The 24,575-nt window shown below is 42.4% G+C and overlaps 1 protein-coding gene across 4 annotated transcripts in view; it reads left to right on the top strand.

Annotated features, from left to right (window-relative positions):
* Positions 1-23,165, top strand: part of pcnx2 (pecanex 2) — a 29,152-nt gene extending 5,987 nt beyond the window's left edge. For 2 of the 4 annotated variants that reach the window (XM_042306191.1, XM_042306193.1), the window contains 29 exons: positions 100-238; positions 358-518; positions 1,442-1,520; positions 1,658-1,793; positions 2,429-2,571; positions 2,674-2,827; positions 3,116-3,148; positions 3,817-3,988; positions 4,120-4,230; positions 4,349-4,440; positions 4,590-4,699; positions 4,814-4,922; positions 5,063-5,155; positions 5,758-5,908; positions 6,172-6,313; positions 8,200-8,377; positions 8,680-8,788; positions 8,985-9,114; positions 10,039-10,097; positions 10,270-10,485; positions 10,774-11,027; positions 11,568-11,801; positions 12,030-12,133; positions 16,203-16,347; positions 18,456-18,686; positions 20,864-21,138; positions 21,562-21,737; positions 22,166-22,599; positions 22,889-23,165. In XM_042306191.1, the coding sequence (XP_042162125.1) occupies positions 100-238; positions 358-518; positions 1,442-1,520; positions 1,658-1,793; positions 2,429-2,571; positions 2,674-2,827; positions 3,116-3,148; positions 3,817-3,988; positions 4,120-4,230; positions 4,349-4,440; positions 4,590-4,699; positions 4,814-4,922; positions 5,063-5,155; positions 5,758-5,908; positions 6,172-6,313; positions 8,200-8,377; positions 8,680-8,788; positions 8,985-9,114; positions 10,039-10,097; positions 10,270-10,485; positions 10,774-11,027; positions 11,568-11,801; positions 12,030-12,133; positions 16,203-16,347; positions 18,456-18,686; positions 20,864-21,138; positions 21,562-21,737; positions 22,166-22,599; positions 22,889-23,059 (4,541 nt within the window). In that variant the 3' untranslated portion in view covers positions 23,060-23,165. The remainder of the gene's footprint in view (positions 1-99; positions 239-357; positions 519-1,441; positions 1,521-1,657; positions 1,794-2,428; positions 2,572-2,673; positions 2,828-3,115; positions 3,149-3,816; positions 3,989-4,119; positions 4,231-4,348; positions 4,441-4,589; positions 4,700-4,813; positions 4,923-5,062; positions 5,156-5,757; positions 5,909-6,171; positions 6,314-8,199; positions 8,378-8,679; positions 8,789-8,984; positions 9,115-10,038; positions 10,098-10,269; positions 10,486-10,773; positions 11,028-11,567; positions 11,802-12,029; positions 12,134-16,202; positions 16,348-18,455; positions 18,687-20,863; positions 21,139-21,561; positions 21,738-22,165; positions 22,600-22,888) is intronic. The other 2 variants (XM_042306192.1, XM_042306194.1) reach the window with 2 other exon arrangements.
* Positions 23,166-24,575: the final 1,410 nt, after the last annotated feature.

Here is a 24,575-nt window from a genome sequence, read left to right as displayed (position 1 = left end):
TTAAGACTTTAGGGGAGAAGTTATTGTCTCTGTTGTGCAAATAGCTGTGTTTTACTCATTCTTTATTGGTAAAATTGAAAACGAGTGTTGCTTTTGCAGAGGATGTCACTGCAAAAATTGAGGATAATACAGAGACAGAGAGCCAGCAGGAGCGGCCAAACCCTCCCAATACTCTGGCCACAACAGACACCCTCCACACCATCCCCGAAACACGGATCCCCATTGTGTCTCCAGACAGGTAAACCTTTTCAAATGTCTCTTAGATATAAAAGGTCATCATCACAATTGACTTTATTTTGTTATTTGATCTGATCTTTATTGTAAATGAATGCATTTTTTTATATAATCGTTGTATAGTTTGTCCTCTACTCTCAGTCCCCAGACAGACCGGGATAAAGACCCAGACTACGACTCCCTGCCCTCCCAAACATCTCAGTCAGAGAGCTCGATGCTCCAGGTCATATGCAGACCAGAGGCCACCAACAAGGAGGACGCCTATACTTTTCATACAGTCCACAGTAAGTGCAAAATATTATTGTGTGGCATCAATTCACTGAAGTCTACAAACTGGTTACAAACCCTGGATAATGTCGTAGTGAACTGACCCTTCGATAATCTCCGCCCAAGAATTTTGGCCAACCAATCGCAGCACTTCAATGGATATCAACTGTCGATTACATCGGACAAGCATCTGTTTAAATCGCTTGAAAACTGAGCGTTTTCTCCAAGAAATAAATGTTTAAATGGCTAAATAATTGAATAGTATCTTGCTACTGTGATTCTTGAAATGCAAAGCTTGTTGTAGTATTTTTTTAAATGTGAAATTATACTTTTGTTTAGTTCAGCTGGTTAGCTAGCTCTAAGTCACATTGACCACCAAAAGTTGCTCACACTAGCTAGCCACTTAATATAACCTGTTTTTCTCAAAATGTATGTTAGCTAGCTAACTCCCGTCTGCTGTCAACATCAGGATATGATTTGAGAGCACTAGTTAGCTCCAAAAGTGGTTATAGCTTTGACTGCTTGCTGACAGTGAATTCAGAGCCAGTCAGTGGCAAGCTACACTACAAACTTAATTTTACCAGGTTCCCGTGAAGCAATTGTAATGACAGTCCATCACAACATACCCAAGAGTTTCCTGATTAGCAAGGGGTAGTCTGTATTTAATTTAATTGTCTATTAGAAACACAGTTTTAGAATGTTGTGAGTGGATTTGTTTATTAGAAACACAGTTTGAGATCATTGTGAGTGGTTTTCGGGCAGTGGTTCAATGGGAAATTGGGCTTCCCCGGAAAATGTTGGCAGAGGTTGCAACAGTAACCAAGGGTTAATTGTCTGTGCTATTATTGCCCAACTATTGTATAACATACTGTATGTATATCACTTACGTCATATCAGGTAGGTGTTTTAAATGTGAGGTTCTGTCTGCTCTTTATTCCAGGAGACAGACCTCGTAAACTGTATGCTGAGAGAGCCCTAAACCTACCCCTCGGAGCTGAACTTATCACAGGCAACATGTGGTACTATAACCTCAATTATTTAATATGTAATATTTGTATGACGTTTTTGTTGTGTTCTATTTACATTTGACAATGTTTAATTTTAGTTGTTTTTAAACGTCATGGGCTTTTACATGTGAACCTTGTCGTGTACCCAGTGATCTCCTGTCAACTTCCTCCAACTCGGAGTGCCAGGACGGGCTGGCGGGTGGACATACAGACTGCCCCTTCCAGCGCCGCATCATCCCTTCACACAGGCTTCGGCCTCGGAGAACTCACCCTGAAATCTTCCAGGTGACTACACCCCCCTCCCCACCTCAACCTCAACCCCTTTCCCCCATCCCTTTTCCCCCACCACCCATTCCTCCCCTCCTTCCCTCACCCAAAATCTTCCAAGTCACCACACCCTGTCCCTCCACTCTTTCATCTCCTCTCTCCTCTCCCTTTCACTCCACCCATAAACCCCTATCCATCCCAGACAGTGGACGCAGGCAACCAAGGCCAAGCGGTGCTCCGACTCAGCACTGCAAATCAGAGTGCTGGCCATTAATCAAACTATAGTGACTCTGTGAGCAGAACAGAAACTGCCTGCCTGGCTCAGACATCACAAAGCACATCGTTCCTTTCAGTGCTAAATTCACAATGTATGGTTCATAACACTCACACACCACACACAAACACACACACACAGGAAATACACTGGGTGAAATGTACTGATGATTATTACTTACAATGTAGCTGTATGAAATAATTGATCTAAACATTATCTGTGTCATGACAGCGTGTAGTCAGTTATGAGTTGAAACTAACAGTCATGACGGTTTAAGACATCTATTATGTCAGTGTTATGTAACCCTTATGACTAAGGGTTCAATTAAAGTGATATTGAGATTTATTTTACACTACAACCTGAATTCCACCTCTGACAGGAGGAGGACTCAATTGATGAATCATCAGAGACCTCCACACAGGAAAAGCCTTCTCGTAAGCTGTACTACAAGCTCAAGCTTTTTCCTGGGAAGTGGGTAAACATCTTGTATGACCGGCTCGCCTTGTTGGCGCTATTGGACAGGTAAGAGAAAAAGCTCCCATTCTATCTTTCCTTTTCCATTTCTCAGCGATTGATCAACTAGTTAACAGAGACTCGACTTTGACCTTTGCTATCTCTCCTCAGGAACCAGGATGTGGTGGAGAACATAGCAGTTGTGTTCCTGGCCTTCCTGGTGGCCTTCCTGGGATTCATCCTGCTCAACCATGGCTGCTTCAAAGACATCTGGGTTTTCCAGTTCTGCGTGGTCATAGCTAGCTGCCAGTACTCATTGTTAAAGGTAAGGAAAGTATCTATTTTGTAACAAAGGATAAGGCTTAATCAACCATACAACCGTTGCTGATCTGTGTTGACATAATTCAGATCAGTGATAGGATACCAGATCTGTGATAATACTGTGCCATTTTCAATGCTCCACCACATACTCCACTGTAACAATGGAATTAAGCTTTAGCTAAGTACTTTTTATCAGACACATTGCTGATGGAAACACATTTCTCTGTCAGTCATTGACTGTATATCAGTTAATCACGTTAATAACACTTTGAACAAATTGTTTGTATTACAGAGTGTCCAACCTGATGCAGCCTCGCCGACACATGTGAGTCTGTATGGAACATATTCTAAAGGCATACTGTGAAGATACAAGTAACTGCCAAAATAATGGAAACACTTGATTAAATGAGGGATACAAAGTATATTGAAAGCAGTTGCTTCCACACAGGTGTGGTTCCTGAGTGAATTAAGCAATTAACATCCATTCATGCTTAGGGCCATGTTGAAAAATGCTCGGCAGGCCATTATTTTAGCTACTGTGGCTATGCCCCCATAGGATGACAATGCCCCCATCCACAGGACACGAGTGGCCACTGAATGGTTTGATGAGCATGAAAACGATGTAAGCCATATGCCATGGCTGGCTCAGTCACCAGATCTCAACCCAATTGAACACTTATAGGAGATTCTGGAGCGGTGCCTGAGACTGTTTATTCCACCACCATCAACAAAACATAAAATTATGGAATTTCTCGCTGAAGAATGGTGTCGCATCTGTCCAATAGAGTTCGAGACGTCGGTAGAATCTATGGCAAGATTCATTGAAGCTGTTCTGTTGGCCAAACGCTCTATTGAGACACTTTATGTTGGTGTTTCCTTTATTTAGGCAATTACCTTTACATTTTCACTGGTTGTTTAGTATTTACATTTTTTCAAACTAGATTGTTCAAGGCTTTCTCTGCTTCATTTCACTCCCCTCTTGATGTTTTCCAGGGACACAATCAGATTGTTGCCTACAGCCGGGCTGCTTATTTCTGTATTTTCTGTGGCCTTATTTGGATTCTGGAACAGATGTTAAGAAGGAAGGACCTGCCTGTGTCCACTGTATATGGCATCACCATAGTATTAGCAGATGCTCTCAAATTCCTGAGAGACATTTTAGTGGGTAAGTCACGTACCATAAATCATTACTTTTACCTTTTTTCAGTCATCTCCATTAAACAATTTTAGATTGTTTTATTTTGACATTCTAAAAAATGTATAGTTCTAAAGTCCTGTCTGTTCTATATTCGACAGGCATCACTTACTGCTTTCCTATCACATTTCTCGTTGGCCTGTTCCCACAAATCAACACCTTTATGATTTACCTGCTTGAACAAATAGACATTCATTTTTTTGGTGGAACAGGTGAGTAGCACTCTCTTTTCTGTTTCGCTTGACCTTCATAATTATGAACTGAATGCATACTGTACCACCATAAACTTAGCCCTTAACCTGATTCCTGTGTTTCTACTTCCTTTGTCAGCTGCAACTGGACTCCACTCAGCAGTGTACAGCATATTCCGTAGTCTGACAGCATTATCTTTGCTGTACGGTTTCTGTTTTGGAGCTCTGAAGGTAGGAATTAATTCATTATTGAGTAAAGATGTGTGTATGATTACATGAAGGATATGTTTTGCACTGCGACGGAACAGTTTGTTGCTGCAGAGGCAGTTTAGTCGAGCATGAAATGGTACAATAATCAATATTTATTTTCTGTTCTAAAGGAGCCCTGGGATGAACAGCATACCCCAGCCTTGTTCTCTGGGTTCTGTGGCTTGCTGGTGGTTCTCTCCTATCATCTGAGTGGGCAGAGCAGTGATCCGACTGTGCTGATGTAAGCCGCCTGCTTTTCTGCTCCTATTGTTATGCCTGCTAACATGCTGACTGTATGAGAGTTGTTAGTGCTAAGGCTAAGATATTCTCCTATTTTTTTTTTGTGCACATACAGGTCTCTGATCAAGTCCAAACTGATGCCCACTCTTGTGGACAGTGAGGAAGAGGGTGAAGACTCAGAAGACATCAAGGATCCTCTTCCAGAGAAGCTCATGAATTCAGTGGTAAGTCAGAGACTTGCATTGTTTCCTCCACCTCCACTCAACTGCTGTCCTCTGTTTTTGTTTCAGGACAAAAGTTTGACTTTAACACATTATTATATTCCGCAATTGTGATATTGTATGATTTGCTTTTGCATTTGCAGAAGGAGATTCTTCTTTCGGATCTTGTGGTCTGCTCCATTGCCTACATTTTAACTTTTGCTATTACTTCAAGCACTGTCTTCCTGTCCCTAAAGGTGGGTTACCTACATCCAAACACCATCCCTAAACGATGTGTCATAAATGTTGTTTGTGTCATAAAGCAATTTTGTCTCATCAGTAAATAATTACTGTGGTGTCGTAAATAAAATGTTATCTGATCGGTTCAGTATTCAGTCAACCCCCTTTTCTCTCCATCTCGCGCTCTCCTTTCTCTCGCTCTCTCTCCTTTCTCTCCCTCTCTATCCCTTTCTCTCCCTCTATCCCTTTCTCTCCCTCTCTATCCCTTTCTCTCCATCTCTCCCTCTCTATCCCTTTCTCTCCATCTCTCCCTCTCTATCCCTTTCTCTCCCTCTCTATCCCTTTCTCTCCCTCTCTATCCCTTTCTCTCCCTCTCTATCCCTTTCTCTCCCTCTCTATCCCTTTCTCTCCCTCTCTATCCCTTTCTCTCCCTCTCTCTCTCTATCCCTTTATCCCTTTATCCCTTTCTCTCCCTCTCCCTTTTTCTCCCCTTTTCTCTCTCCCTCCCGCTATATCCCTTTCTCTTTTTCTCTCTCTCTCTATATATATATGTTTCTCTCTATTTCTCTCTCTCTATTTCGCTCTCTCTCTCTCCTTTTCTCTTCCTTTCTCTCCACAGCCCTTTGTGACCATAGTACTGTATGCGCTGGCAGGGACAGTGGGCTTTGTCACCCACTATCTCGTACCCCAGTTACGGAAGCACCACCCTTGGCTCTGGATCTCTCACCCAGTGCTAAAGAGCAATGAGTACTCCCAGTTTGAGCCCAGAGGTCAGTCCTGCCTTTATTGTTTAAAAAAAAAAGAATTTGGACACAATGCAGTTTTTCCTACTATAGACCTTTTGCATCTCTGACTCTCTGGTACAAATTTGATGAAAGACTACATTTAATAGCTTATAGTTCTATACACGTGTGGGTTCAGTTAGTTGGGGAAGACCTATCTCCTTTGCTTTCATCTATACAGATTTGTCAAGTACTGCAAAAGTAAGAAACAGCTCTTGTGTGTGGTGATTAAAGTTGATTTCATTTTCCAGATGATGCTCAGTTGATGTGGTTTGAGCGTCTGTACGTGGGCCTGCTGTGTTTTGAGAAATACGTGGTTTACCCAGCCATCATTCTGAGTGCGCTCACCAATGATGGATTCTCACTCAGTCACCGCAAGAAGCTAGGCATCCAGTAAGTACCTTTCTCCTAAAGATTTTAATAACAAACACATACTCCCTCCTTTCCCTGAACCAAGACCCAGACCTGGGACAAATGCAAAAGTATTTGAAAGTATTTGATGTGCGCTTGGTGTAATTTAGGGTTTGTACTTTTGGAACTATTCCAGTGGTTCCATTGTACCAAGCTAACTAAATCAAGCGCATGCCAAGTATTGGACTTATGTATTGCAGGTTGACGTTTATTGTCATGAGTCTTGCTTGCCCTGGAAGCAGAACTGATCGGTTTCCACTAGATAGGCCAACTGCAAAGTCAAAATTGTCGATATCATAAAAATTAATGAAAACAAAAATGTGCTTTTTGGTCTTAATTTAAGGTTAGGGTTAGACATTAGGGTTAGCAGTGTGATTCAGGTTAGGGCTAAGTTTAAAATCAGATTTTATGACTTTGTGGTTGTGCTAGCTAGTGACCAATCTGCAGAGCTGCCTTCAGTACATGAGTCATCTCAATAAATGCCAACCTGTGTATGTATTTGACCCAGGTCTTCTAAGAACCATTTTCAGTCTGTATAACATTCAGTTTGGAATGTAAAGTTAATCTCTTTGCAGGTAGACATTATGAAATACTTTAAACTTGCCTCTGTCTCGCTTACGTAATTACCTTAAAATGTCAACATAAATCTTAATGTACAGGTAACTGCCAAAATAACGGAAACACTTGAGTAAATGAGCATTACAAAGTATATTAAAATTAGGTGCTTCCACACAGGTGTTGTTCAAATCTGGTGATTTAGAAAGCCACAGCATATGGTTTCAATCGTTTTCATGCTCATCAAACCATTCAGTGACCACTCGTGCCCTGTGGATGCAGGCATTGTCCTCCTATGGTGGCATAACCACAGTAGCCAAAATAATACCTGTGGAAAGAAGTGGAGGACGCTCAACCAACCGACGTCAGTCGAGGTGCAACCAACATTTTTTTTAATCATAGAAAAGGAAAAGGTGCAACATTCGCTCACCATTAAACATTATTTGTTTTATTTAAGCAAGGTTAAAAGATTCATGTTTTGGCCTTTATCAGAATAATCCTGATGATTATTCAGATGAAGGCTAAAACGTTCATCTTTTAACCTTGCTTAAATAAAACATAAAAATGTAATGGTGAGCGAGTGTTGCGCCTTTTCCTTTTGATTTCCAAAATAATGGCCCGCCTAGCATTTTATACATCATGGGATATTAATTGCTTAATTAACTCATTGCTTAATTAACCCAATTGAACACTTATAGGAGATTGTGGAGCGGCGCCTGAGACAGCATTTTCCAGCACCATCAACAAAAAAGCTGGTTATGGTATTTCTCATGGAAGAATGGTGCTGTATCCCTGCAATATAGTTCCAGACACTTGTAGAATCTATGCCGACGTGCATTGAAGTTGTTCTGGTGGCCCAACACTCTATTCAGACACTTTATGATGTTGTTTCCTTTATTTTGGCAGTTACATGTAGCAGCTGGGGAAACCTTACCCAGAAACACACAGTTCTTCATAGGTTTATAACGTCTCCACCACTCCCTTCTGTGCATCTTGGAGGTGGAACAAAACCCTTAGCACCTTAATCAATCACATAAATATCACTTTCAACCCAGTCTGAATTATGTACATGCACTAACTAGTAGACAGTCAGTCACTTTGATGTCATCATCTGAACCTGGTCATCATGACAACAGTCACTTTGCATGTCAATTCCCTTGCTAGGGAAGAAAGTGTGATGTATACACAATATTCGCTAGTATTGGTGCATTTGTCACCCCTGCTCCCCTCCCACTCAATGTCACCCCTCTGCTTTGCTCCGCTGTGTCACGCCTGTACACCTGAGTCGCTCAGGTCTCTGTGTCTCGCTCCAGCTGTGATGTCTTGTTGATGACAGTTGCTGGGATGAAGCTCCTCCGCGCCTCCTTTTGCAATCCCAGCTTCCAGTTCGTCACTCTCATCTTCACTATCGTCTTCTTCGAGTTCGACTGCAGCAGGGCCTCAGAGACCTTTCTGCTGGACTTCTTTATCATGTCCATTGTCTTCCACAAGGTCAGTCTGCGACGTGACCGGAGACTGGTACACACACTCCCAATGACAGACGTCTCACTACAATAAGATAAGAAAGGAATACAACTCACTATGACTGCGGTCCCCAAACTCCCTACAGTTGATTAACAAACATACAGTTTTCTTCGGGGTCTATATGAAGCAGCAAACACCTGCCAGCTGCTCTGTATGTAGAGTGGCCTTCCTACTTTTGATTATATTGGATTTATTTTTAGGATCTGGTCTAAAAATAACTGGCTTTGCTGTCTGTCAGTGACTCACAGCAGGTCTTTGTTCCTCGACAGCTCAGTGATCTGCTTCACAAGCTCCACTTCATCATGGTCTATATCGCACCGTGGCAGATTGCATGGGGCAGCGCCTTCCACGCATTCGCTCAGCCCTTCGCTGTGCCTCGTATCCTTTGGTTTTCACATGTGTAGGAACTACACAAGCTTCCGCATATGTTTTGACGTTGCTCTGACTGAAACTGTAATGTAACTGCGAATTTGACAGAAGATATGTGAGTATGGTAAACCTGTTGTCTCCAATTGATTTGATACCTGGTGGATTTTCCTTGGTTGTGGTGGTTCTCCTTCATGATGCAGCTCAGATTCAGCCATGTTGCTGCTGCAAACGTTTGTGACGACTCTGTTCTACACCCCTCTCAGCCCCTTCCTGGGCAGTGCCATCTTCGTCACCTCCTACCCACGGCCCGTCAAGTTCTGGGAGAGGAACTACAAGTAATGGCTTTTCACCGACCGCAGCATGAGATAAAGCACAATGAAATATGCATGCACCCCTTAAAGCACCACGGTGTGTCGGCCGCACCCCAGGGCATTCAGCCTTAGAGATGGGACATGGGAAAGTCCATTATGAATAAAGAAGGGGATCAAGGGACGTCCGACTCAATTTGAGTCTATGATAAAACCATTGAGTTAGGTCGCTGTCAATAATTTTTAATCTGGTGAAAGTTCATTGTTAGTCACTCACCTCTGTTTCATCTGTTTGTATTAATGTGCTCAGAAAATATGCAAGTGGTGAATTATATGGCCTCCTAGAGCCCCTGTTGATGTCCATATAAGGACATTTCTTTCTTAGAGATGATGTCATGCACTCAGCTGACTGAGCCACGTTTTAGTGCTATCCTGGATCCTTTTACCCTAAACCCTAACCACTACACTTACCCTAACCTTAACCCTTACCTTAACCATTTAAAATGTAAACTTCAAGGGGGTAGGGACGTCCCAAGGATTCTGGATAGCAAGGACCCTGAGCTAAGTGCTCTAGTCTAGGGGTATACAAGCAGAGTATAGAGACCACTAAAGATGATGGATAAAAGAAGTCTTACTCAGGCCGTTTACCACTGAAAAGAATGGTCACAGTTCCGGTCTGCTTAAGGGATGTCTCTCCCATTGTGATAGCGACTGGGTCTGGTCTGCTTAGTTCATTGACTGTATATGAACCAGAAAAAAGGATCGAGTGAGAAGTCTCGCTTCCTTTTCCATCTCTAACATTACTCCAGTCACTGAGTTATTGATGAGGATATATGTAATTAATTTAACACACAGAAAAGGTCCTAAAAATAAACCAGAATTAGACCATGTTTATCTTATTTCAATGAATGTACTGTCTCCCTAATCTATGGTTTTGTACCATTTTTGCAGCACCAAACGCATTGACAACTCTAATAGCAGACTGGTATCTCAGGTTGATAAAGAGACAGGTAACCTATTGAGTTTATTGAATAAATATCAACATGTTTTTTCCCCTAATTAACGTTAAAATAATAATCTGAATTAGAACTTCTCAACTCTACAAGGATCTTCTCATGGTTAATACGTTGGTTTGTTGGTCATATCAATCAGTGTATTTTACATAAGCCTTTATTCCCCCAGGATGTGACGACAACAACCTGAACTCCATCTTCTATGAGTATCTGACGCGCTCTCTGCAGCACTCTCTGTGTGGTGACCTGATGCTGGGCCGCTGGGGAAACTACAGCTCTGGAGACTGCTTCATCCTGGCCTCTGACTACCTCAATGCCTTTGTTCACCTCATCGAGATCGGCAATGGCCTGGTCACCTTCCAGCTCCGAGGCCTGGAGTTCAGAGGTCAGATACTGACTAATATACAGCAACACAGTGAGGAGCAATATACCACACCCAGAACCATATACATCTATATACACATAGATACTCTGTTTCTCTGATCACACTCTACTGATATGGGAAATATCTTGACTGTGTTGAATGTTACATGTTTGATATGTTTCATTTAATTCTGAAGTTATTCAAATTTTATCGGAAATTGTTTTCTAATAATCCTAAACCTTACATCTCGACCACAGATTTAAAATCACCATTAACATGATGGTCTGTGCTCCTTCTCCTCCTCCCCAGGTACATACTGCCAGCAGAGGGAGGTAGAGGCCATCACTGAGGGGGTGGAGGAGGATGATGCCTGTTGCTGCTGTGAGCCGGGCCACCTGCCCCACGTTCTGTCCTGCAACGCGGCCTTTAACCTGCGATGGCTGGCCTGGGAGGTCACCACCACCAAGTACCTGCTGGAGGGCTACAGCATCAGCGAGAACAATGCTGCCACCATGCTGCAGGTGTACGACCTGCGCAAACTGCTCATCACCTACTATCTGAAGGTTGTAGACCTTTTTACTTCTTATGGAAATGTAACAGACAATAACGGTTTTTGAATTTGAATTTAACCTATGATCTAAGCAGTATTTTAAACTGGGTGGTTTGAGCCCTGAATGTTGATTGGCTGAAAGCCGTAGTATGTCACAACGTATACCACGGGTATGACACAAATGACTTGTTTCCAGTTCTAATTAGGTTGGTAACCAGTTTATAATAGCAATAAGGCACCTCAGGGGTTTGTGGTATATCGCCAATATACCACGGCTAATGACCTGTGTTGCGTCATGGATATGAACAGCCCTTAGCTGTGGGTTATTGACTATATGCCACTCCCCCTCAGGCCTTATTGCTCAATTATATTCATTTTTTAAATTTTATCTTTTACTTTCAGCATCTTTGTAATTCATTACCGGTTTTATTTCATAAGCAGTTAAATACATTTCATCCCATAGTAAATCTGAGCTTGGTCTTATGCAGGCAAAAGGGAGTAGACCATAAAATCATCAATCTTCTGTTATTATGCCCTCTTGTTTCACCTCTAGAGCATAATCTACTACCTGATCCACTCCCTGAAGCTACAGACGTGGATCAAGGATTCCTCTATCACGGAGGCTCTGGTGTCCTACACCAAGTGGCACCACATAGAGAGAGACCCGGCCGTGTTCAGCGTTAAGATAGACGAGGACTACGTCCACTGCCTCCAGGGCGTCACCAGGGCCAGCTTCTGCAACGTCTATCTGGAGTGGATCCAGTACTGTGCCAACAAAATGGAGGAGGTAAGTAGAGATGTGAGATTGCAATGAACAGTACAATCATGCATGTAGTCAGGAAAAACTCCAGGCCCTAGTCTAGATCATTTTTCCTGATCAGGTCATGTGGTCAAGAAAAACTTCAGGGCATTATGACATGCATTATGACCCCATGTTGTACAGTTTGGTTTCCTTGCTGCTGGTCATTTCAGTGGATGTGAAAAATGAGAACCTTTGACCTTTGTGCTTTGCCAGCCTGTGGACTGTGACGAGGACTCCCCTCTGGTCACTCTGTGCTATGCCTTGTCTGTGCTGGGCAGGAGATCCTTGGGGACAGCATCTCACAACATGTCCAACAGGTAAACCTTCCATAGCTGTCAAATATTCATTCCTTTCATGTTAAATATGGGATTTATTACCCTCCAGGCATGGACGGTAAAAACACATCAATCTACACTAAGCTGTAGTTCCATTGAGATTCCAAAAGAGGGCAGCTATGGCTCTCGTGTGGTCAGGTGCCACAGAGGGACCTCGGTAAATTACAATTGGCTCAGAACAGGGCAGCACGGCTGGCGCTTAAATGTACACGGAGAGCTAACATTAAAGTGGAGAAGAGATTGACTTCATCGCTACTTGTTTTTGTAAGAAGTATTGACATGCTGAATGCACCGAGATGTCTGTTTAAACTACTAGCACCCAGCTCGGACACCCATGCATACCCCACAAGACATGCCACCAAAGGTCTCTTCACAGTCCCCAAGTCCAGAACAGACTATGGGAGGTGCACAGTACTACATAGAGCCATGACTACATGGAACTAGTATATTCCACATCAGGTAACTGATGCAAGTAATAGAATCAGATTTAAAAAACAGATAAAAATACACGTTATGGAACAGCAGGGACAGTGAAAAGATACACACACACACACACACGTACACACATACATTGTAATGTTGTTGTCTGGGGGTTTTATACATTTTGTGTTGTATATATGTAGTGGTGTATTAATGTTATGATGTACTGTTTTATCTTTTGTTTTATGTGTGATGTAAGTGCCTTAATGTGTTTGGACCCCAGGACGATAAAAACCGATACAGTTGAAGTCGGAAGTTTACATACACCTTTGCCAAATACATATAAACTCAGTTTTTCACAATTCTTGACATTTCATCCTTGTAAAAATTCCCTGTCTTAGGTCAGTTAGGATCACTACTTTATTTTAAGAATGTGAAATGTCAGAATAATAGAAGAGAGAATGATTTCAAATCAAATCAAATTTTATTTGTCACATACACATGGTTAGCAGATGTTAATGCGAGGGTAGCGAAATGCTTGTGCTTCTAGTTCCGACAATGCAGTAATAACGAACAAGTAATCTAACTAACAATTCCAAAAAACTACTGTCTTATACACAGTGTAAGGGGATAAAGAATATGTACATAAGGATATATGAATGAGTGATGGTACAGAGCAGCATAGGCAAGATACAGTAGATGATATCGAGTACAGTATATACATATGAGTATGTAAACCAAGTGGCATAGTTAAAGTGGCTAGTGATACATGTATTACATAAGGATGCAGTCGATGATATAGAGTACAGTATATACGTATGCATATGAGATGAATAATGTAGGGTAAGTAACATTTATATAAGGTAGCATTGTTTAAAGTGGCTAGTGATATATTTACATTTCCCATCAATTCCCATTATTAAAGTGGCTGGAGTTGAGTCAGTGTCATTGACAGTGTGTTGGCAGCAGCCACTCAATGTTAGTGGTGGCTGTTTAACAGTCTGATGGCCTTGAGATAGAAGCTGTTTTTCAGTCTCTCGGTCCCAGCTTTGATGCACCTGTACTGACCTCGCCTTCTGGATGACAGCGGGGTGAACAGGCAGTGGCTCGGGTGGTTGATGTCCTTGATGATCTTTATGGCCTTCCTGTAGCATCGGGTGGTGTAGGTGTCCTGGAGGGCAGGTAGTTTGCCCCCGGTGATGCGTTGTGCAGACCTCACTACCCTCTGGAGAGCCTTACGGTTGAGGGCAGTGCAGTTGCCATACCAGGCGGTGATACAGCCCGCCAGGATGCTCTCGATTGTGCATCTGTAGAAGTTTGTGAGTGCTTTTGGTGACAAGCCGAATTTCTTCAGCCTCCTGAGGTTGAAGAGGCGCTGCTGCGCCTTCTTCACGATGCTGTCTGTGTGAGTGGACCAATTCAGTTTGTCTGTGATGTGTATGCCGAGGAACTTAAAATTTGCTACCCTCTCCACTACTGTTCCATCGATGTGGATGGGGGGGTGTTCCCTCTGCTGTTTCCTGAAGTCCACAATCATCTCCTTAGTTTTGTTGACGTTGAGTGTGAGGTTATTTTCCTGACACCACACTCCGAGGGCCCTCACCTCCTCCCTGTAGGCCGTCTCGTCGTTGTTGGTAATCAAGCCTACCACTGTGTCGTCCGCAAACTTGATGATTGAGTTGGAGGCGTGCGTGGCCACGCAGTCGTGGGTGAACAGGGAGTACAGGAGAGGGCTCAGAATGCACCCTTGTGGGGCCCCAGTGTTGAGGATCAGCGGGGAGGAGATGTTGTTGCCTACCCTCACCACCTGGGGGCGGCCCGTCAGGGAGTCCAGTACCCAGTTGCACAGGGCGGAGTCGAGACCCAGGGTCTCGAGCTTGCTGACGAGCTTGGAGGGTACTATGGTGTTGAATGCCGACTGGGTACTGGACTCACAGGTACACCTCCAATTGACTCATATTATGTCAATTAGCCTATCAGAAGCTTCTAAAGCCATGAATTTTCTGGAATTTTCCAAACTGTTTAAAGGCAAAGTCAATTTAGTGGATGTAAACTTCTGACTCACTGGAATTGTGATACAGAGGGCTCAGAACGCACCCTTGTGGGGCCCCAGTGTTGAGGATCAGCGGGGAGGAGATGTTGTTGCCTACCCTCACCACCTGGGGGGCGGCCCGTCAGGAAGTCCAGTACCCAGTTGCACAGGGCGGGGTCGAGACCCAGGGTCTCGAGCTTGATGACGAGCTTGGAGGGTACTATGGTGTTGAATGCCGAGCTGTAGTCGATGAACAGCATTCTCACATAGGTATTCCTCTTGTCCAGATGGGTTAGGGCAGTGTGCAGTGTGGTTGAGATTGCATCGTCTGTGGACTTATTTGGGCGGTAAGCAAATTGGAGTGGGTCTAGGGTGTCAGGTAGGGTGGAGGTGATATGGTCCTTGACTAGTCTCTCAAAGCACTTCATGATGACGGATGTGAGTGCTACGGGGCGGTAGTCGTTTAGCTCAGTTACCTTAGCTTTCTTGGTAACAGGAACAATGGTGGCCCTCTTGAAGCATGTGGGAACAGATTTATTTCAGCTTTTATTGTTTTCATCAAATTCCCAGTGGGTCAGAAGTTTACATACACTCAATTAGTATTTCGTAGCATTGCGTTTAAATTGTTTAACTTGGGTCAAACGTTTTGGGTAGCCTTCCACAAGTTGGGTGAATTTTGGCCCATTCCTCCTGACAGAGCTGATGTAACCGAGTCAGGTTTGTAGGCCTTCTTGCTCGCCCACGCTTTTTCAGTTCTGCCCACACATTTTCTATAGTACTGAGGTCAGAGCTTTGTAATGGCCACTCCAATACCTTGATATAGATACTTTTGTACCTGTTTTCTCCAGCGTCTTCACAAGTTCTTAGCTGTTGTTCTGGGATTGATTTGCACTTTTCGCACCAAAGTACGTTCATCTCTAGGAGACAGAACACGTCTCCTTCCTGAGCGGTATGACGGCTGAGTGGTCCCATGGTGCTTGCGTACTATTGTTTGTACATATGAATGTGGTACCTTCAGGCATTTGGAAATTGCTCCCAAGGATGAACCAGACTTATGGAGGCCTACAATTATTTTTCTGAGGTCTTGGCTGATTTCTTTAGATTTTCCCATGATGTCAAGCAAAGAGGCACTTTGTTTGAAGGTAGGCCTTGAAATACATCCACAGGTACACCTCCAATTGACTCATATTATGTCAATTAGCCTATCAGAAGCTTCTAAAGCCATGAATTTTCTGGAATTTTCCAAACTGTTTAAAGGCAAAGTCAATTTAGTGGATGTAAACTTCTGACTCACTGGAATTGTGATACAGTGAAATAATCTGTCTGTAAACAATTGTTGGAAAAATGACTTGTGTCAGGCACAAAGTAGATGTCCTAACCGACTTGCCAAAACTATAGTTTGTTAACAAGAAAATTGTAGAGTTGTTGAAAAACGAGTTTTAATGACTCCAACCTAAGTGTATGTAAACTTCAACTGTACAAATACACTGTAGTATCACAGTGGTACGCAAGTCTCTTTAACCCTCTGTTGTTTGTAATGTGTTTGCTGTAATGTGATTAAAAAAGACAATGCTCCCTTTCTCTGTCTCTCTAACTCAGTTTGGAGTCCTTCTTGTATGGGTTCAACACTCTGTTCAAAGGAGACTTCCGTATCGCCACTAAAGATGAGTGGGTGTTCACGGATATGGATCTGCTGCAGAAAGTGGTGGCCCCAGGTGTGAGGATGAGTCTCAAGCTTCATCAGGTATTCACAATAGCCTATCTTGAAAACAATAACATTTGCTCTCTTGTTCCCTTATTGAAGTAGAATATGTAGGTGACTGTACATTTAACCTTAAACTCTTCCTGTGCATTCTCAGTGGACTGTACATGTCTCTATTAACCATGGTATCTTGCTGTACAGTGCCTTCAGAAAGTATTCACACCCCTTTACTTGTTCCAAATGTTGAGTTAAACTGAATTTTAAAATGGATTAAATGGCCTACACATAATACCCCATAATGTCAACATGGAATTATGTTTTTACAAATGTCTACAAATTAATTAAAAATGAAAAGCGTAAATGTCTCGAGTCAGTAAGTATTCAACTCCTTTGTTATGGCAAGCCTAAATATGTTCAGGAGTAAAAATGTGCTTAGCAAGTCACATAATAAGTTGCATGGACTGTGTGCACTAATAGTGTTAAACATGATTTTTTTAATGACTACCTCATCTCTGGACCCCACACATATACAATGGTCTGTAAAGGTCCCTCAGTTGAGCAGTGAATTTCAAACACAGATTCAACCACAAAGACTAAAGAGAATTTCCAATGCCTCGCAAAGAAGGGTACCTATTTGTAGATTATTAAAAAATATATATTTATATATCCCTTTGAGCATGGTGAAGTTATTAATTACACTTTGGATGGTGAATCAATACACCCAGTCACTACAAAGATACAGGCGTCCTCCCTAACTCAGTTGCCAGAGAGGAAGGAAACCGCTCAGGGATTTCATGATGAGTGAATTGAAAATTGTTAGAGAGTTTAATGGCTGCGATAGGAGAACACTGAGGATTGATCAACAACATTGTAGTTACTCCACAATACTAACCCAAATGTAAAGAAGGAAGCCTGTACAGAATAAAAATATTCCAAAACATGCATCCAGTTTGTCCTAAATATAAACTGTTATGTTTTTGGCAAATCTAGTACAACATACAGTATTACTGAGTACCTTTTTTCAAGCATAGTGTGGCTGCATCATGTTATGGGTATTCTGGTAATCGTTAAGGACTGGGGAGTTTTTCAGGATAAAAAAGACGGAATGGCACTAAGCACCAAATCTACACTGGAGTTTCTTGTTACTGAGTGGCCGAGTTAGTTTTTACTTAAATCTACTAGAAAATCTAAGACCTGAACATGGTTGTCTAGCAATGATCAACAACCAATATGACAAAGATTGAAGAATTTTGAAAATAATAATGGGCATAATAATGCGCAAATGTTGCACAATCCATGTGTGGAAAGCTCTTAGAGACTTACTCGCAGCTGTAATCCCTGCCAAAGGTGATTCTAACGTCTTTATATATATATATATATATATATATATATTAACCAGGCAAGTCAGTAAAGAACAAATTCTTATTTACAATGATGGCCTACCCCGGACGACGCTGGGCCAATTGTGGGCCACCCTATGGGACTCCCAATCACGGCCAGATGAGATGCAGCCTGGATTCGAAACCAGGTACTGCATTGATGCCTCTTGCATTGAGATGCAGTGTCTTAGACCACTGCACCACTCTATTGACTCAGGGGGTTGAATACTTATATCTAATTCATTTTTCATATATATATTTTTTTATACAAATGTTTGAATTTTCTTACACTTTAACATTATAGAATATTTCGTGTAGATTCTTGACAAAAACATTAAATTAAATCCAATTCTATCCCACTTTGTAACACAACAAAATGTGGAAAAAGTCTAGGGTTGTGAATACTTTCTGAAGGCACTTTACAGTAGAGCTGCAAAGATTGATTTATATAGGCCAGGATGCAATCAAAGGCGCATTGTCGATAAGTGCACTGACTGCACTTTGCTTTTAAAGGTTATTTACCCTTGAGCTGACATCTGCAGCGTTTACTGTGAATGTGATTCCCACAAATGTCAAGAGAAATTGCCTTTAAAAGGAGCAATTCACGGGTAAAAGCGGCGGATGTCGGCTCCAGTGCAAATTGCGCTATAAAAGTTTTCGACAATGCTCTGTTAATTGAATCCTGTCCTTTAAGTGGTTCAGTAAATCCCTGAAATAAAGCTTTTACTTATGGCGGTTCTACTTACTGCTCTGTTCCTTGGTTGTTCTCAGGACCACTTCACATGTCTGGAGGAGACTGAGGAGCCAGCCATCTTGTACGAGGCCATTAGTAACTACAAGACCAGTCTGGTGATCTGCCATGAAAGCGACCCAGCCTGGAGGAAGGCGGTTCTGTCCAGCCGGGACACTCTTCTCACACTGAGACACATGGTGGATGACGGCACGGACGAGTACAAGATCATCATGCTCTACAAACGCCACCTCAGCTTCAAGGTCATTAAGGTGGGTGTGGGATGAATGGTGTAGGGTGTAGATGCCCCTAGACACTGATCTTGGGTCAGTTTTGCATTTTCCCCACCAATGGTTAAAAAACTTCACCCCAGATTGGAATGAACACTTGTGCTGAACACATGATGAATTCCAAGCCCCTATTCTGTAGCCACTTCTGTAGATCAGTGAGGAGTGTATAAAGTAAGCAATATGGCAGTTTTTCTACCAACCAATAGGCAAGATGAAGCTATTACGATATTGCTTACATCTATCCAGTCCTTTCAGATCTATAGAAATGCCTATGGTATTATAGTTCAAACTGGAATTATTCAGCATTCCTGTCTATTCAAGCTGTGTGAAGCTGTCTGGAACATGAGATGAAGTTACACTGATGTGCCTTCAAAATGTATTCACACCCCTTGACTTTTTCCACATTTTATGGTGTTACAAAGTGGGATTCAAATGTATTTAATTGTAATTTCTTGTCAACAATCTACCCAAAATACTCTAATGTCAAAGTTTTAGAAAAATTGTAAAATATGAATAAAAAAATATATTTAAAAAAAAATATGAAGAAAAACATACTAGTATATCTTGATTAGATAAGTATTCAACCCCCTGAGTCAATACATGTTAGAATCACCTTTGACAGCAAATACACCTGTGAGCCTTTCTGGGTATGGCCCTAATAGCTCTCCACACCTGGTTGATTGGTTGATAATCATTGCTAGACAACCATTTTCATGTCTTGACATAGACTTTCAAGCAGATTAAGTCAAAACTGTAACTCAGCTTCTCAGGAACATTCACTCTTCTTGGTAAGCAACTCGTGTAGATTTGGCCTTGTGTTTTTGGTTATTGTCCTGCTGAAAGGTGAATTAATCTCCCAGTGTCTGGTGGAAAGCTTTTTTATCCTGAAACTCCTCAGTCCTTAATGATTTCAAGCATACACATAACATGATGCAGCTACCACTATGCTTGAAAATGTGGAAAGTGGTACTCAGTAATGTGTTGTATTGGATTTGGCAAAACCATAACACTTTGTATTCAAGACAAAAGGAAATTGCTTTGCCAATTTTTTTGCAGTATTACTTTAGTGCCTTGTTGCAAACAGGATGCATGTTTTGGAATTTGTGTATTTTGTACAGGCTTCCTTCTTTTCACTCTGTCAATTAGGTTAGTATTGTGGATTAACTACAATGTTGTTGATCCATCTTCAGTGTTCTCCTATCACAGCCATTCAACTCTAACTGTTTTAAAGTCACCATTAGCATGGTGAAATCCCTGAACGGTTTCTTTTCTCTCTGGCATCTGAGTCCTGTCTGTACCTTTGTTGTGACTGGGTGTATTGATACACCATCCAAAGTGTAATTAATAACTTCACCATGCTCAAAGGGATATTCAATGTCTACTTTTTCTATTATTACCCATCTACCAGTAAGTGCCCTTAAAAACCTCCCTGGTCTTTGTGGTTGAATCTGTATTTGAAATGTACTGCTTGACTGAGGGACCTTACAGATAATTGTATAAGTGGGGTACAGAGATCATGTTAAACTATTATTGAACACAGAGTCCATGCAACTTATTATGTAACTTGTTAGGCAAATGCTTACTCCTGAACATATTCAGGCTTGCCATAACAAAGGGGTTGAATACTTATTGACCTAAGACATTTCAGCTTTTCATTTTTAATTAATTTGTAAAAACATAATTCAACTTTGACATTATGGGGTATTGTGTGTAGGCCAGTGACAATCTAAATTTAATCAATTTTAAATTCAGTCTGAAACACAAAATATAGAAAAGGTCAAGTGCTGTGAATATTTTCATAAGGCACTGTATATTAATAGAGTTTAGAGTGTGCAGTGTGGGGTAGACGAGTTGTTGGTTTGGTTAATGAAGTAAAGAAACTTTATCCAAATGGATCTGCCATATCCAATTGATTAAAATTGTGATTTAATCAGAGTAAAAAAATGTGGAATTGGACAAGGTGTGTGATGTGTTTTCAGGTGTCAATAGTACTACCCAGATCCCTCTCTCTGCCATCGCCAGTAGATTGAAGTCATGATTTAATCATAGTATCATAGTTGATTAAAATGGTGATTTAAATCAAAGAGGTATGGATTTGGACTGTCATGTGTATTCAGATGTCAGTAATACTACCCTCTTCATCCTCTCCTCTCTTCTAGATCAATAAGGAGTGTGTAAGGGGTCTGTGGGCCGGCCAGCAGCAGGAGCTGGTGTTCTTGCGCAACCGCAACCCAGAGCGAGGCAGCATCCAGAACTCCAAGCAGGCCCTGCGAAACATGATCAACTCGTCGTGCGACCAGCCACTGGGCTACCCCATGTACGTGTCCCCCCTCACCACCTCCTACATGGGCACCCACAAGCAGCTGAGGAGCATCTGGGGTGGCCCTCTCAGTCTGGACAGCATCAGGACCTGGCTCTTCTCCAAGTGGCTGCGGTGAGTGCTGGCTGCCAAGGGGAAACAGAAGGGTATCCTTTATCAGCCAGTCTGCTAGAGCTCTGCTCCCCTATGGATGGAATCCAATCAGGGACGTTTCTGCTGTGACAGCACCACTCTTTCCAAAACCTATAGGGCTAAAGTGCTGCGACATGTTTGGCTGCATCCAGAGAGATTGAAATAACTAACTGACCATTAGCATCTTCTGTTAGGCTAATGGAACTTTTATGTTTAGAGTGTTTATTGGGTGGAGGCACAGCTGCACTGTGTAAGCTTTTTATAGGTCCATGCTTTCGATTGACATTATCAATCCAGATTCATTGCCCTTGAGTTAAACAACATTTTAATAGAGCTGTCGGACGGCATATAAAGGTAACATAGGGCTACTGTGTGTGTGTGTGTGTGTGTGTGTGTGTGTTGCAGGGTGCGGAAGGATAACCTGACCAGTTGTAACAGTGGTGTGAACATGGAGGATGTGGACTGTGCAGGGGGCTCCTCTTCTCTGAGCCACAACCCAAACTCCATCACCTCCCAGAGCCTGAGTCTTTACCAGGCCAGGCCCAACAGGACCTCTCACGCCAATAGGCAGCACGCTGCAGGTTTGGTTCACCAGATTTTCTCTACTGGAGATGCACACGTATGCTCAACAAATGCAATATATGATAAGTTTAAAGGGATGGTTCACCCAAGTTACTAATTTACATATTGGTTTCCTTACCATGAAAGCATTACACATCTAAGTAGAGTACATTGATGTGTCTTGCACAGCTATGTTCAGGGTTCTGCCATGTTAGGTTCTGACAGCCATGTTCATGGTTCTGCCATGTTAGGTTCTGACATATATGTTCAGGGTTCTGCCATGTTAGGTTCTGACATCTATGTTCATGGTTCTGACAGCCATGTTCAGGGTTCTGCCATCTATGTTCATGGTTGTGAAATGTTAGGTTGTGACAGCTATGTTCATGGTTCTGCCATGTTAGGTTCTGACACTGACTGTGTCTTCTTGTCTTTATGTGCATCCATCCAGCCAGAAGAGAGTACCGGAGCCGCTCAGTGCAGCCCCAGAGCCAGCGGCCTCCAGTCACCAGCCAGTCAGGGCCCATCCTGGACAGCCAGCAGGTGTCGGCTTCTGCCAACGGCCTGGTGCAGCGCCTCTCCAATAGCCAGCTGTCCTTCAACACCTCCATCGCCTCCATCTTCTCCCAGGTGCCGCGGCTCTCCACGGCCGGAGGCCAACTGAGCTCCCAGCTCCAGGCTGCAGCCCACCACCGTTCAAGCCAGGTGTCCTCCTCCAGCTCCACCCTCAGCCTGCTGTTCGGCAAGAGGAGCTTCTCCAGTGGTCTGGTCATTTCCGGCTTGTCGGCGGCCGAGGGGGGCAACACCACGGACACGCAGTCGTCCAGCAGCGTCAACATCGCCATGGGTGGACCTTCCTGCCGGTCCACTAGCCGAGCCACACAGGTAGAAGCTACAGCCCGATAACATATTTAGTAGCATTTATTAAGCTTAATTCAAGAGACTATATTAACGTTTAACTATGTTGTGGTTACCTATGTTAGCATTTAATGTCAACAGTTGATTGAGGACACTTATCAGACGTGTCAGAACCTTTAAACAAGTCAAATTCAAATGAAACTAAATGAGCTTTTTAGTTGGTACAATGCATCAGATTTCAGATGGTATTAAATAAATGTAATGAAATAATTCTGAATGAATTAAGAATTTTCTATCTTTTCTATGGTGCTCCCAGTGGACATCAGAGCCCTACGAGAGTATAGATGCAACCTACTCCAACACTCCCAATGGCGCGAAAGACAACAAGCCTTCAAGTGACAAAGGCTGCACACAGGTCGCAGATCAGAGCCAGGAGGACACAACAACTTCTGAAACCCACGAACTTCCAGAGCAAAAGACTATCTGAGACCACCAACACCTACCTCACTCCGCAGCATGTTCAGCCCCAGTGTTCTGAATGTAAACAACAATGCCTGTTGCTCGAGTGACAAAATAAACTTTTTTGTAAGAAAGACAACTCCTGCACCGTTCATGATCCTACACCGGGAGGGTTGTCCAAAGGGTTGTGAATTATGTGATGTGTCAATAGTGTACTAAAAACTCATAAACACTTAACAAATTATACACATTCAAAGGTTCAGTCGTGTTCAGGGTGTCGCTGGATCACTGGATTCATTTCATACTGTGGAGTAAATGTGAACAATAATCACAGATCACTTTAAGGATATATCTGGTGCATGAGATATGGGCACTTTCCATGGACTGATGTTCATTTTTCACAATGTGCTCAGTTTACCAATAAAAAAACCTAACAAAAAGGTGCTTGAAACAAAGTTTTGAGCGTTCATAGATTGGAAAATATTTTGTCACTTTCTAAAGGTTGTATCTCGATTGGTTGGTGAGGTGCTAGCTGGGAAAGTAGAACACTTAAGCCTTTTCTCAATTGTGCAAAAGTAAGTCCTCTCCTCGACTTCTCCATCTTCCTCTCCTCCATGACCCGGAAACTGATAATTGGTCGCTATATGTAGGTAGGAGTGTCATTTTGTTAATAGGTGAACAGAGGACTTTGCTCCTCTCCTCGATTGCCTCTGCAGAGGATTCTCAGGTGTATCCTACCGCAGATGTTTCGTCGTAGGAGAAAAGCATGCATATGTTTAAAAACAATACACAACTGATCCTTTTAGTATAGATTGTCTAGCACACCGCCATACGTTTCTTTTTACCACACTAAGGGTCTTGCCCATTTACCCTCTGAATGGCACACATACACAATCCATGTCTCAATTGTCTCAAGGCTTAAAAATCCTTCTTTAACCTGTCTTTTCCCCTTCATCTACACTGATTGAAGTGGATTTACCAGTGACATCAATAAGGGATCATAGGTTTCACCTGGATTCACCTGGTCAGTCTATGTAATGGAAAGAGCAGGCGTCATAATGTTTTATGCACTCCGTGTATATAAAACAAAAATCCTGTTTCTGACTGCACTGGGCCCCACTGCGCTCTTTAAAGGACCTTTATATCAAATAGTGTCTGTTACAGGTGAGTAGGTTTCAAAATATATAAGAATACTGGGAGAGATGGAGACCCGCACACTGTCGGAAATTAGGAAAAATCCAAAACAGGTTTAAATGCAAAAATAGAGATGATTTATTGGGACATAATGATGCCCGAAAAGTTCATAATGTAAGGTGAAAAAACTAAAACGTTTCGGCATCAAGCCATTAGGGTTGCGTTCAGAATGCCAGAACTGTACGCAATGTTGAATTCAACAGACACAGAAACGGTACTGAACGACCAGTTAAAAAATGTTGTGATTATGGTGGCCCAGAGGGCAGTTACCATATTATGGTGTGATACACAAGTTTTGCTAATTCAGATGGTCACACCCATATTGATCAGGCCAAATCCACCAAATGATC

Source organism: Oncorhynchus tshawytscha, linkage group LG25, assembly GCF_018296145.1.
Source record: "Oncorhynchus tshawytscha isolate Ot180627B linkage group LG25, Otsh_v2.0, whole genome shotgun sequence".
NCBI lineage: Eukaryota > Metazoa > Chordata > Actinopteri > Salmoniformes > Salmonidae > Oncorhynchus > Oncorhynchus tshawytscha.
This window is presented reverse-complemented; position numbering and strand designations above follow the sequence as displayed.